The 13,807-nt window shown below is 24.2% G+C and overlaps 1 protein-coding gene across 2 annotated transcripts; it reads left to right on the top strand.

The window, feature by feature from the left end:
- Positions 1-6,954, top strand: LOC112598079 (putative fatty acyl-CoA reductase CG5065). Of its 2 annotated transcripts, none has more exons than XM_025344426.1 (9): positions 1-303; positions 3,921-4,143; positions 4,215-4,454; positions 4,564-4,709; positions 5,068-5,177; positions 5,300-5,489; positions 5,678-5,956; positions 6,079-6,336; positions 6,658-6,954. In XM_025344426.1, the coding sequence occupies exons 2-9, from the start codon at positions 3,943-3,945 to the stop codon at positions 6,749-6,751; spliced, it is 1,518 nt and encodes a 505-aa protein (XP_025200211.1). In that variant the 5' UTR covers positions 1-303; positions 3,921-3,942; the 3' UTR covers positions 6,752-6,954. The 2 variants fall into 2 exon arrangements, with proteins under 2 accessions (XP_025200211.1, XP_025200204.1); XM_025344419.1 differs by having other exon boundaries at positions 2-310.
- Positions 6,955-13,807: the final 6,853 nt, after the last annotated feature.

A 13,807-nucleotide genomic window follows, 5' to 3' on the forward strand; every position in this document is an offset into this window, starting at 1 on the left:
AGTATACATAACGGTTCGTACCATCTCCAATAACCAAGTTCGAGTGTGAGCACTGAACACCGTCAGAGTCTGATAACGTGTAAAAAAGCATACACCTCTTCTGACCAATTCACCCATCGTTGCCGCTCGGTTAGCACAATATCGATCAATTTACCTTTGCACAGTAGTCTCTCGATTATAGTGAATAGGACTGTGTTCGACAATTTTGTTTTTTTCCGTGAGTGATGATTAATTTTAATTTTTAATACGCGAATTTAAGTTTCATATTTCTGAAGAACGTCAAGACAGTCCCGGACAATTTCGGTATAGAGTAAGAGTGATTTTATTATATTTATTATACGATATGTTTGGTTAAGTGTTGTTGAAAGCAGGGTTTCCGGTGTTTTATTAATACTCAAATAATAATAAAAAAATGTATTTAGCAACTAAAGGATTAAATCAAAAGTTGATATTTTATATTACTTTTTTACGAATCTCAATATGTTTCAACTTATCACAATTTATTCGATAATTTAAATATTCAGTGGTATATTTTTAAATGAATATAATATTTAAAAATTAACGTTCATTTTTATTAATTAATTTAGTATTGTATAATTTATGTTAATGTGGTGTACATTATTAACACAATACATAAAAACATGTTTTAAAATTATTGACCTTTAATAAATTTAAACAAATAAAATATTACTTAAGAATAATTACAAATGTATTTCATAATAATTTTAATATATTTTATCAAATAAACTTCCTTTTTAGTTATTTTTTTTTTTTAACTTGTTTTTAGATTTAAGTTTTAGTAATATAAAACCATTTTGATGACATCAGTAAAAAAAATCATTAGATAAATATTTATTTAAACACCATAAATATTATGAAATATAAATAAATCATTAAATATATAAAAATGTATAACAGTCATTTATGTATAGATTTATAATCTATAGATCAAATACTCATCGAAATTTAATTATTTTTTTATTATACAGTCATATGAGTAAATTTAATCTGTAATCTGATAGGTTACTTTAAATAAAGTGACTATGAATCACGTGATATATTATTATGTTTTTATTCAGGATGTATTAATATTCTAAACCTAGTAGGTTCTTTGAACTGCAATCCATTCGGATAAACTATATGACTCATCGAGGACAAGAGAAAATATTTGAAACGGTAAAATCATCTAAACGAAATATAGCTATAAAACTTTCTCGAGTGGAAAATCTAAAAAATACAGTAGTTTAACTTCAAGAAAAAATGACATACGGCTGTTTAACTTACCAAATTATATTTATTTTTGTTCGTGTTATTGATGACACGCAATAATTGTCTTTTGCTATAGATAAGAATTACGATAGGCTTTACTCATGAATTGCTATTTGTAAGAGAGGGAAGGAGACAGTTTGATAAGTATCTAAGAGTAATCCGTTGCTATTAGTCGCAACCTCAACTTAAAATGAATCGATTAAACCTATGGGATAGAGTTTCTTAGCTACTATCTGTTTTAGCTATCTGTTTTGTTGTAAAAGATATAGTAGCAAATAACTTTTGCTTTTAATGTCAGTCCATTCGTTTTGGCTCCGCCTTTCGCTCAAAGAGATCTTCACATTCTTCACGTATACAGACGAAAAGTTATTGAGTTATTCATATCCAGATGGTAGATGAGTATACATATATAAAGGACAATTAATTAAGTGCACACCTTCATTAAAACACTTACATGTATGCTTTCTACATTTGTATATTTATTTCATTATAATTACCTTTATTTTATGCGTAACTGATTTTTGTTGAGAGAATTGTTCTGATTTTTTTTAATATGACCGGGGTATAATAAGAATACTATTGTTGAACCGTATATTTTCTACTATTACAATACTATGTGTAGGTAGGTATGTAAGTTATACAAGACGTGTTATGAACAAAGTTTGTCAATTCTGTTGAAATATGAACATACAACACCGCCACTGCCATTTTGAAGTTTTATTATAAATAAGCAGCAATGCTCATAATATTGTTGTGGTGTCGGCATGAGAGAATGTACTCATATTAAAACACAGATATACGTACCAGCAGCATATACGATTTACTAGTATCTAAAATACAATATTATTTTTAAAATGATTTCTTTTTAGTAAGAACATAAATTTCCAGGACACTTTTCTAGTTGTCCAGTCGTCTATATAGATAAAATAAATAAATAAATTCGATATAAGTATTTGAAAGCTGTAAAAATTACTTTTACAATTTTTATTACACAATTTTATTTTTAGCAATAAATTAAATATCAAATACAGTCTAAAGAATTACCTTAAAACCTAAAAGAATTTAATAATGATTATAAATTCTTACTCATCTAATAAAATTACAATAATTGTGTTATTATGCATGTAATATTATCATAAAAGCCTGTATAAATACACCCATCATTTAATATAATAGAATATGTAAACTTATAAAGCATGTGTAAAAAATCCTGAATGAGTAATTATCACCATATAATAAAGTAATGAATTTTTAAATTCAATAATTATTCTCTTCATTTATACACTCAACAATAGCATTAAAAGTTTTAATAAAAGAATTTTCTTACTTCATGTTAACTTTCATTACACTTAAACTAATTTTTGAAGTTGAATTTAATTCTATACCCAAAGAGAACTTTTATTAAATATTAAAATTAACATATTTATAAATGCAACTTTATTCTGACGAAGCCCTTTTGTTATTGTATTAGTTTTATTCTATGTAAACTGCATATTATTCTCATTAAAATATAAATATGAGATAATAATGTAATATTATTTTATTTTAATTAGTACATATACTGCAGCTTAACTTTCAAAAATATTTTTATTTTTAATATATAAATTTAATTTAAAAAAGTTAATTAATGAATTCTTGAATAATGTATGTCATAAACTCATAAATGATAAATTTCTATAAGTAATATTATTTATTTTATCTATTTTTGTAAAATAATTAAAAACTGGTCGAGTTAGGCCCATATTATTAAAGGCTCTTTATTGTAAATTTTTATTTTTAGTTATTGCTAAAACGTTTGATTCATTATCTCATTAATTAATTTTGTCGAAATTTATAACACATATTGGTTTATATAATAAAATCATACATTTTTAGTATATCCTAAATTAGTGAATTGATCCGTGTTTAGATAGGTGTGGTATACCACAAAAACAATGTAAGGTTTCTATATTATTTTCAATTTATGTAAATAGTTAATTACATTTATACGATATATATGATAGTATATATTAGTATTTGTAGATAATATTGTAGTATTGTGTTTTTATAATTGAATTAAGGTGAAAACGAAGTATAATTTAGGGTTATTAGCAGTCAATAAACAATATATTAAAAATAATGTAATGTTAAATAAAAAACAAATCAATATTAATTATTCCATTATTTGCATTATCGAACTTAAGTACACAAGATCAACTTACACTGATAAGATTAAACAAAAATAAATTATTAATAAAATATATAATGAAAGTTGCATTTATTTTATATAGAATTACTTCAATAAAATACTTAAAAGTATATTTAATTAACATTCAAAATGAGCTCCTTACATTGAAATAGTAATAATATGCATAAAAAAATGCTTGTACATTTTTTTAAAGATTTGCATAATATTCTAAATATTAACTGAATTTTTAGTTTGAAAATGATTTATTTTTTATAAGTTCAATCTATGGTTATATATGACATAATTTTACGAGTCTCGTAAAAATTAATTATAATACCTATAACTTTTACATCTTAACAGCACAATTGTACAAATATCAACTTTCAACAGCCCTTTAGCTAAAAAACACAATGTTAAAACCAGTAAACTTGACATTTTATTTTATAGAACTTTAATTATTATTATTAGATATTTTTTTTTCTAGTTGAAAATATTTTTTTTCAAAAATGACTGAAACACAATCTAGTATCCAAGAGTTTTTTAAAAATAAATCTGTCTTTGTCACCGGAGGTACAGGCTTTCTTGGTAAACTAATCATCAACAAATTGATTAGATCATGTCCTCAGATTAAACATATATATTTACTAGTAAGGGACAAAAAGGGAAAAAATGCGCAAGAAAGATTAGAAGATATGTTCAATACGCCGGTACGTAATAAGAATAAATTTTTATTTCATAAATAATCGTATATAATACATGATATCAATAACAAAACTAGATATTCAAAGATATCGACGCATCAAGATTAAAAAAAATTAGTGCACTTAGAGGTGACTGTAGCCAAGCAGATTTAGGACTATCTATTGAAGACCTGAATACGTTAATTAAAGAGGTAAATGTCATATTTCATAGTGCAGCCACGGTTCGATTTGATGAACGCCTTGATATAGCAATCGGAATAAACGTAATCGGCGCTAGAGAAGTAGTTAAACTTGCTCAAAAACTTGAAGATCTTGTGGTAATTATTTATTATTTTTAAAATATACCTACTATCGCTTTTTCTTCGAAAATATATTTACAAATAACAAAATAACGAATACAACACATTTTTTTTTTTTTTTTTTTAGTCGTATTTGCATGTCTCGACGGCTTTCTCCAACTGCCATAATAAACGTATTGAAGAAAAGTTTTATAACCTACCATATAACTATGAAAAACTTATACATCTTTATAAAACAAAAAGTTCAAATATACTTGAAAAAATGAAACCTTTGTAAGTATAACAATTTTACCATTACTAAATAATAATAGTATTACTTTATAGTTTATAATAATGATTATTCAGTTATTTTAGCTTATTGTACTATTTTAATATTTTTTTTTTTTTAAATTTATTTTGTATCCTTTTGCTGTTTTGTACATGACAGATAAGTAATATTAAATATGTAATAGGTAAATTTTTCTAATTTAATTTCGTTGAATTTCCGCATTATTATAATATAATAACATAATTGTGAGTCAAAAGTATAACAATATCATTATTATAGGTACTAAAAATTTTTTTTAAACATAATTTAAACCTGCAAAAACCCAAAAACTCTATTAAAATATTATTTGTGTTATAAATTTAGTCTATTGGGACCTATGCCAAACACTTACGTTATGACAAAAGCAGCTGCCGAACAATTGATCAAGCGCGAAGCAAAAGGTCTTCCTATCACGATAGTCCGTCCAGCAATCGGTAGGTATTTATAAAAATGACATGGAAATGCAACATTTTTTTTTAATATACGAATACATAATAAGTAATTATTATTATCTATTTTAATACGAACACATTTTTTTCCTCTATCACAATCGCAGTGACGGCGACTGCCAACGAACCTCTGCCGGGTTGGATTGACAATTTGTATGGGCCTACAGGTATCGTGACTGGCGTGATGACAGGAATAATAAAATCTATACCATGTGACATAAATGCCGTCACGGATTTAGTTCCGGCCGATATGACTGTGAATGCCCTAATAGCCGCGTCCTGGGACACAAGCATCAGGTACATCACATGAGAACAGTCCTTCGCGACGAATATAACATTATTATATTCGTACATAATAATAAGCCTTTCGTCTCGCGAACAGCTTAAAATATATCATTATATCGTATAATATACGTACAATATTTTTTTCCGAATAAACGAAATTATGTTGTTCTTTTATAAATAATACATTCATATTTCTCTAGACATCGGCATACCAAGATGAGCGAATTGGTCGAAAAACATACGGAGGACCCCCGCATCTACAATTTCGTGTCGTCACCCGAAAACCCATTGACTTGGAGGATATTTTCAACGACCCTGATGTACTACATCTTACACCGGCCCACGGCCAAAGCTATGTGGTATCCGACGTTAATAATGAACGCGTCGATGTTTTTACACAAGATCACGGTGCTAATATTGCATTATCTACCCGCGTTCCTATTGGATTTAGTATTTATCTGTACGGGAAATAAACTCAGGTTTGTCGATTTAGTTTCTTCTACTCAAATGTGGTATGCGTATCATATCATAATATGCACAAGTAATAATCGAAAGTTATTAGGCATTAACGAAATTATTATATTACCGTATACGATTTCAGATTGGTCGATCAATACAAAAAAATAGGAAGATTCACTGATATACTGGAATACTTTTCTACAAGAGAATGGGTTTTTTGTAATAAAAACGTACAAGTTTTATGGAACAGCTTAAACAAAGACGATAAAACGTTGTTTCCATTCGATATCAAACAAATGCATTGGGAAGAGTACTTGGATACGTACCACAAAGGGATAATGACATTTTTGCTCAAAGAAGGACTGGACAAGTTACCGGAGGCAAAGAAACGTCTTCACAAGTATGTCTTAATAATATATATTTAGTATGACTACAATAAAACTGTACCATCTAATACCTATCTATACTCGTGTTTTTTTCATGATCTATCAAACATGATTAAACTATTGTATTCCATTGAATACATTGTAACTTTTAACTTTTTCGTGCAACGCAATAGAAATTAAAATTTTCAGTAGGGTAAAATTATATTCTTGACCTATATACCGATAACTTATTCCCAATGACTGTTTTAAATAAATATAATCTATAATATGATAGTTTTTTTGTAAATAATAATTTCAATTCCAATTAAAATCATTGCTTTATGTTTGTTCTTTAGTTTATATATCTGTCATATGATCTTCAAAGGTGCTGTTTACATAGGAATCGTGATGTTAATATGGGTGATATTAAAAAGAATGCTTTTAGCTTAATGGTGACTTACATGGGTGTATTATTACATGACTACAAGTAAGCTTGGATTCAATTTTAATCACATTAAACATATAGCTACCATGAAGTACAAGATTCCGTAAATATGTTTTACAATTTGTTATCCTTTTTGACCAATCAAACAAATCATTACCTATTTTATTTTGTGTACCATAATTTATTGTCATATTTTTATTTAGAATATATTTATTTATTTATTTTTTTTTACTGTTAATTTCAAGTCTAAATCGAATTATATTAATAATTTAAGGAGTTCCTGATAATTAAACAATTAAGTTTTTTTTTACATTAGATCGTAAATGTACAATATTATATGTTAAGTAGAAATATAAAAATTGTATTGCATTTAATTTACATATACTTAATATAAATTATGTACGTATATATAACTAAAAATGTATCATCATTTAAGCATATATTTCATAGTGAATAATAATTTATTGATTCGTTTATCTTTAAAATTATATTTAGAATTAAAATTTGCTTAAAAAAATATTTATTTAATATTAGAAATTATGAAATAAATTATAAAATTTATATGTAATGTGTATATATAATAATATTTTATTAATAATTAAATTTGAAAATCATAAACAATTTAGCTATAGTGAATAAAATTCAGAATAATTAAATAAATGCTAATTACCATTATTGTAATACATATGAGAGACTAATTTAAAACATATAAATGTTCATAACAACTATCTGATACTAGATCAATTAACTAAAACAGTTATAATTATTACTTATAAGTTAAAGCTAAAAAAAAAATAATCAAAATACATCAACAAATTAACATAAAAACTTACGAGTGCGTGCATCTTATTCGATAATATCAGTTAATTCATAATACTATTATACAAAACTGTAATAAATTTTTTTAAACTACAAAAAGTATGTATATATTATTTTTATATTTTAAATTATTTCTTGAAACCTCTTACCTAAGTTTTCGGCACCATGAAAGAAAATAACTAAAAATCTACATTTTTATATTTATTTATTTGGCATTTTGTGGGTAACATGCTAGGCAGTATTATATATTAAATAATTTGTATATAAAACAATAATTAGAATACGTATAACTGCAATATTACAAACTACAAAGTATCAACATTTTTTTGATACAAATATCCGTCCAGAGGCATAGAAGTTATCAGATAATTCAATTTTCCCTAATTACAGTTATTTCCTAGAAATAAATTTGTTTATATAATATTATATTTTTTTTAACTCAAACCAAATCTCAAATACGTCTAAGATTTAAAATCAATGAGTAAATTAAACATATCTTGTACAAAAATAATAAAATTAATTAGGCTTGTAATATTTTTTTTTAGGCCACAATACATTTTCCAATAATTATTTGACTTATATCCAAATTATTCATATTATAATAATAATATTATTCACTATTTGCATGAGGTTTTCATTAATTTTTTATTTAGAATGCTAATTATAAAGCTGAAAATTATATATTTTTCTTATATAACTACGAAAAAGCTTTTAAACGTAATAAAAGATTTCTCAGAATTAATTCATCACACTATAAAATCAAAAAATTATACATAAATAATTTTTTAAAGATATCTGTTGAGGTTAGATAAAATTAGATGTTTAAATAAAGAATAATGATTTTAGTTAAATTATTGTAATTTAAAAATATGATTCGTAGCTCAATTGTATTTTATACGCATAATGATATTTTTAAATGCACAATAATTTCATCAAAAATGAATTTAACTTACTGTTTTGCTTATAATAAAATAAATTATGATTAATAACACACATTTATTGTAAAATATCCTTAAAATAATATGCTGACAAACTATCAGCTTTTAAAATCGTTTTTTATTGTATACAATGATTTATCTAGTTTAATACATCTATGACAGTGACCTATTTAATATAAAGAATCACACTGAAAACATACTATACAGCAGAGCGAGTTTTCTGATTTTTACTTTTTAATTTATTTATTTTAATTATGTATTTTTATTTATTACATACTATAAACTGATGTATATGTGTTAACGGATGTAGTAAACTATTTACCCTCATTTATTTTTTCGTAATATTTTTTATCCTTTTTATTATTATTGTAATATTCAAAAATAATTAAACTCTTTTAAAATCTACTGGCTATCAAAATCATAGACATCTTCTAATAATACAATTAACAACACATATGCAGATAAATATTTATTTAGTGATTATACGATTTTATTGTAGCAATATACTCAACTATACACATTTTATGTGTGCATTATTTTTGCTACAAGTTGATACACAGGTAACTTTTCGCTATGAAAACAAGCACCACTTATACATAGATAGTGAGGTTAATAAATCACAAAAGGGGTGTGTGAAACAGTTTCACCGGACATCAAATTTTAGTAGTATTTCTTCTTGGAAAACTTTTGCCAACGAGATGAGATAAAACAAATGTTTTTCTCTTTTTAAAACCAAAAAGGAAAGTTAGGTTTTCAACAAAATATATTATCTCATGGTAGAGGTTTAAATCTACCCCAATATATGTACATGGCTACGAATATAAGCCAAAAGGATTACAAATTACCATTACAAAAATGTATAGTTAAATTAAAAACTTCAAGCAATGAACTATGAGTGTTATAATATGAATTCACGTGACACGTTTAAATTTTAACCACTTCTTAAACCAAGTATGAAACATAGTTATACTACGCTGAATTAAAAATAAACATATACATTAATTGAATACATGCATAAATTTTCCGCTAACTTTTTATTTTAATTATATTATGCTAGTGACACATTGATCCTCTTAAAAACACTTGCAAATCACAGTTTGAATTAAATCCTGATCAAATATAGTGACAAACTATAATATAGTCTCTATAAATAAATTTTTAGCAAAGAACGCTCGTTTACATATTACCCATCCATCTTTTTCACACGTAAATGAAAAATATTATAGATACAAGATTTAAGAAACAATTAAAAACAACAATAATTGTTTTTACAATTATTGTAAAACTTATGGGTCATTAATACTGTTACATTTTCCAAGTCATTAGTCATTACATAAATACGTGATTGTTTTAATTGTCTTATATTACGAGTAGATTAAATATTATTTTATATCTGTGCAGTATGAATTAATGTCACAGATGCGATCCTTATGGAAATATATTTAATTTATTTTTATGAAATATATTGATTATATTTAATATATTTAATTGACCACACGCGTACAAACGAAAAATATTTCCATTCCGCTGAGACTATAAAAAGTATAAAATAGTAAGATCTTAAGTGCGTAATACAGGTGATAAATGTATAAGATACAATTTTGTACATTTATAATTCAAATCATCGTGTATAATACGCAAACATTAAAAGTTATTTTATATATGAAAAATATTTTTATTTTTTTTTAACATTTATTTGGAAAAATATACAATCTGTAAGGTTAGTTTACAATAAGCATATATGCGGTGTTTATGTGGTTTTTATTTGAATTTACGTGAGTTTAAAGAACTACCCAACACTCAACAGTAGTACTTATGGCATGAGGAATATATGAAAAATATAGTTTGCAAAAACTCAATACTAATATTATTTTACATATAATTTACGTAACATAATTATTAAAAATAGATAATATAGTAGATTGATAAAAATTTGAGAAATAAGAGTTTTTAAAAAAAAATTTTACTTTCATTATTTTTATTTCAATAAATATATACTCATGTAATAAACAATAATACTTTTCATTTACGTATGATATTCTCATAATACAATAAATTAAAAGCTGCAAAAGTAACATAAAATATATCGTCTAAAACAGAAGCTTGTGAAAAATATGTATTCTTATTTCTTGCAAACACATTCAACCATGATAGTTATGTGGGTAGGATACAAATTATAGATTGTTCTGCATATTTCTAAGCGCTTAAAAACATTAAACTGATAAAACTAATAAATACAGTAAAAAATAACTAATTTAGATTTAGTTGAATTGCATCTTCCAATATTTTGCACATATTATGACATGGTTAAATAATATAATATATATGAATAACTTACATGTATTAATTTTTTATTTTTTATAATTGTTCTTAAAATTATATAATTTTTACTTCGAGTATTCAGGCCATAAGCATTATATTTATTTATATATATAATATATATATATATATATAAGTACATTACATTTGAAAAAAAGAAAAATACAATATCAAATTAAATAATTAGATTTTTATGTACATTGCAATAAATTTTAGCGAAATTAGATTTAATATTTTGATTAATTTAAAAAATTTAATTGTGTTTATTTTGTTGTTTGAGCGTACACCTAGGTTTGTTCTGATTAAATGGTTTATGTTGAGTTCCTCTCTTATTATATATTATATATTTTTTGTATTCTTCGAGTATGTGTTTAATAGTGAATAAGGTGCTATATAATTGACACATTGATGAGTCATTTTTTGAAATAAAATATCCTTTAGTAAGACTCGTGTGGTCAATTTTGACCTAATTTAATTTCTTTTTATTTATGGTACTTATATTTAGGTTCCTTCTCCATATTTTTACCAGGACTTATTTTAACGGGCAATAAAACCCAAATTGGGTAGTAGAAAAAATCGAAAGGGCAGTTGACTTTATGACTATGGGTACCTTACAATAATATAATTTTTCTTAAAAGATACTATATACAACTAATTTCAATATTATATCTCTAAATCATTAAAACTTCAAGGCTTAAAAAGATATATTCTAGACGGGGAAGATAAAAATCATTCAAAAAAAGTTATTTTTTGTTAAACATCTCATTATTTATAAATGTGTACTTTCAAAACTGAAATATCTATTTGTAATTAAAAGATTGTTCTATGAAAAAAATTTGAGAAGACATTGCAATATAAGCTTATGTTAAATATTTGAAGCTTAGCTATTAAAATTAAAAATTTTTATATATTTTTAACTACAAAAATAATTATAAATTTTATTTTTATTTAAATTTAAATCATTAATAAAAAAAATCGAACCAAAGTATTTTTAATATTTTTTAATTTATAGAAGAAATCTTATGTATAATCTAACATAAATTAATATGTTTACGCTTTTTTACAGAGCATTAGAATGTTTTATTATAAAAAAAAACTGAAATTCAAATATCTACAATCATTCATTTTCAAATTACAATAAATAAATAAAATCTATTCATTCGTAATCTAGTTTTGCAAAAAAATCCTTTTTTTCTTGATTTTACTTTTTATAAGAATAAAAGATTGATTTTGGCAATACTATATTCAGTTCAATTTTTGCAGTAATAGGTGATTGGAAAATAACCGGATAAGCCGTAGATGGAATAAAATACAATGGTGTAAGAGTATATATTATTACGTTATATGTATTGGCATGGAGAATTTAATAATAAAATTACAATAACACGGCGCTTTATATAGGCAATTTAGCTACAATACTGATCATGGGACTATTTTAACTGTATTTTATTTATTACAATATATATAACATTATTATGTTATTACTCATTATGTCTTAGGTTTTTTAATTATGTTATAAAGTCTTATGTTTTCAATCATTCTATCATAATATAGGTACGCAATATTAGTCCAATTACTTAATATACTATATTTTTTTGAATAAAACTAAAATTTTATTTAACATTGGTACTTATCTAAGGGGACATTTAGTTATAAACAATTTATAAAAACTTCTTAAAAACAGTTTATAAACGCTGTGTAATTATTTTCAACAAGTTTTTAAAAACTTTAATAAATATAAAATAATATAATATAATTTAGGTACTTAAGTATTTAAATAATTCATAATTAGTATCAAAATTCGAGAAATCTATTATTTCACGCTATATTTAGAAGTGAAAAAAACTAATTTATTATACTATTATTTACCTATAGTTTCTAGTAAAACAAAAAATTCTTAGATATTATCTATTAATTTTATTTTCAGATTAATAAATTTTTTCATACTATTATATTTAGTAAAATTTAAAATTAGCTTATTATAAAAAATGATCAAGTAAAATAAATAGAAACTGGATATTTAATTAGAACTAAGCATTTTAAAATATAAAAGTGAAAAAATAGTGAATAATAATTTTTTTACAAAAACGTTAATTCTGCAATGATACAGAAAAAACTGATGAATAAAATTTTAACCATGGATAATTATGTGTTGAAATATAATAACTAAAATAGATTTTTTCATAGTTTGATTATATCATAGGTCAAACCTAATACTAAGTTTTTAATTAATTTTGAATAAATTAAATTAATCGAAATTTATCTAAGCTATACGATTGCGATTATCGAGGAAACTCAAGTGTCATTATACGTATTTTGGAAATCTAATTTTCTACAACAGTGGAGTTTTCAGTGGAATTTACCTAATACTGGTGTCAAATAGCACAAATCTAATCATACAATACTATATAATCTGATTGATTTTGTAAATTCGTAAATTTTATTGTGAAAAGTTAATCATTTTTTACGACATCGCTAATTTTGAAATTTTATATTTATAATCTTATATCAGCGTGATCGTGGTGAGGTCAACCCGCTCCACCGATACCACCACACATTTTTTTTTTTTTTTTAATTTGTTAAGAAGTCTAACAAATAATTTGTCCTTTAAAAATCTTGGATATTAATATAATTTATAAACTATTTACTGTATTAACGGAAAAAAAAATATTATAATATACGGCACTTAAAGTATTTATGTTTTAATGTACTTCACTTTGTTAACAAATCCAACCGAAGTATGCAATTTTCCTATAGCAGATTGAATACGAGACTTTTTGACTGTTGTATTTCAGTTAAATAAAATAACGTCAATAGGTAGCTGATCAGTAAAGTTAATATTTAATGAATACTTAACTAATATATCTTTACCCGCAAAATGAACAATTTTAAAATCCAAGACTTATTATTGTTAGTATAATATTTTATACAGCATAAATAATCGGCTGAGGGTGAGTTGTGGCCCGACTTGTCGTTTCCGGTGTT

This window comes from Melanaphis sacchari, unplaced genomic scaffold, assembly GCF_002803265.2.
Source record: "Melanaphis sacchari strain LSU unplaced genomic scaffold, SCAv2.0 Contig0_pilon_pilon, whole genome shotgun sequence".
Lineage (NCBI taxonomy): Eukaryota > Metazoa > Arthropoda > Insecta > Hemiptera > Aphididae > Melanaphis > Melanaphis sacchari.

What these genes read in the sequence shown, in the direction of transcription:
- LOC112598079 (XM_025344426.1), top strand. Translation starts at nt 3,943, where the DNA reads ATGACTGAAACACAATCTAGTATCCAAGAGTTTTTTAAAAATAAATCT. An exon ending in TGTACGGGAAATAAACTCAG is followed by an intron (nt 5,957 to 6,078) that starts GTTTGTCGATTT and finishes ATACGATTTCAG; the next exon opens with ATTGGTCGATCAATACAAAA. An exon ending in GCAAAGAAACGTCTTCACAA is followed by an intron (nt 6,337 to 6,657) that starts GTATGTCTTAAT and finishes TTTGTTCTTTAG; the next exon opens with TTTATATATCTGTCATATGA.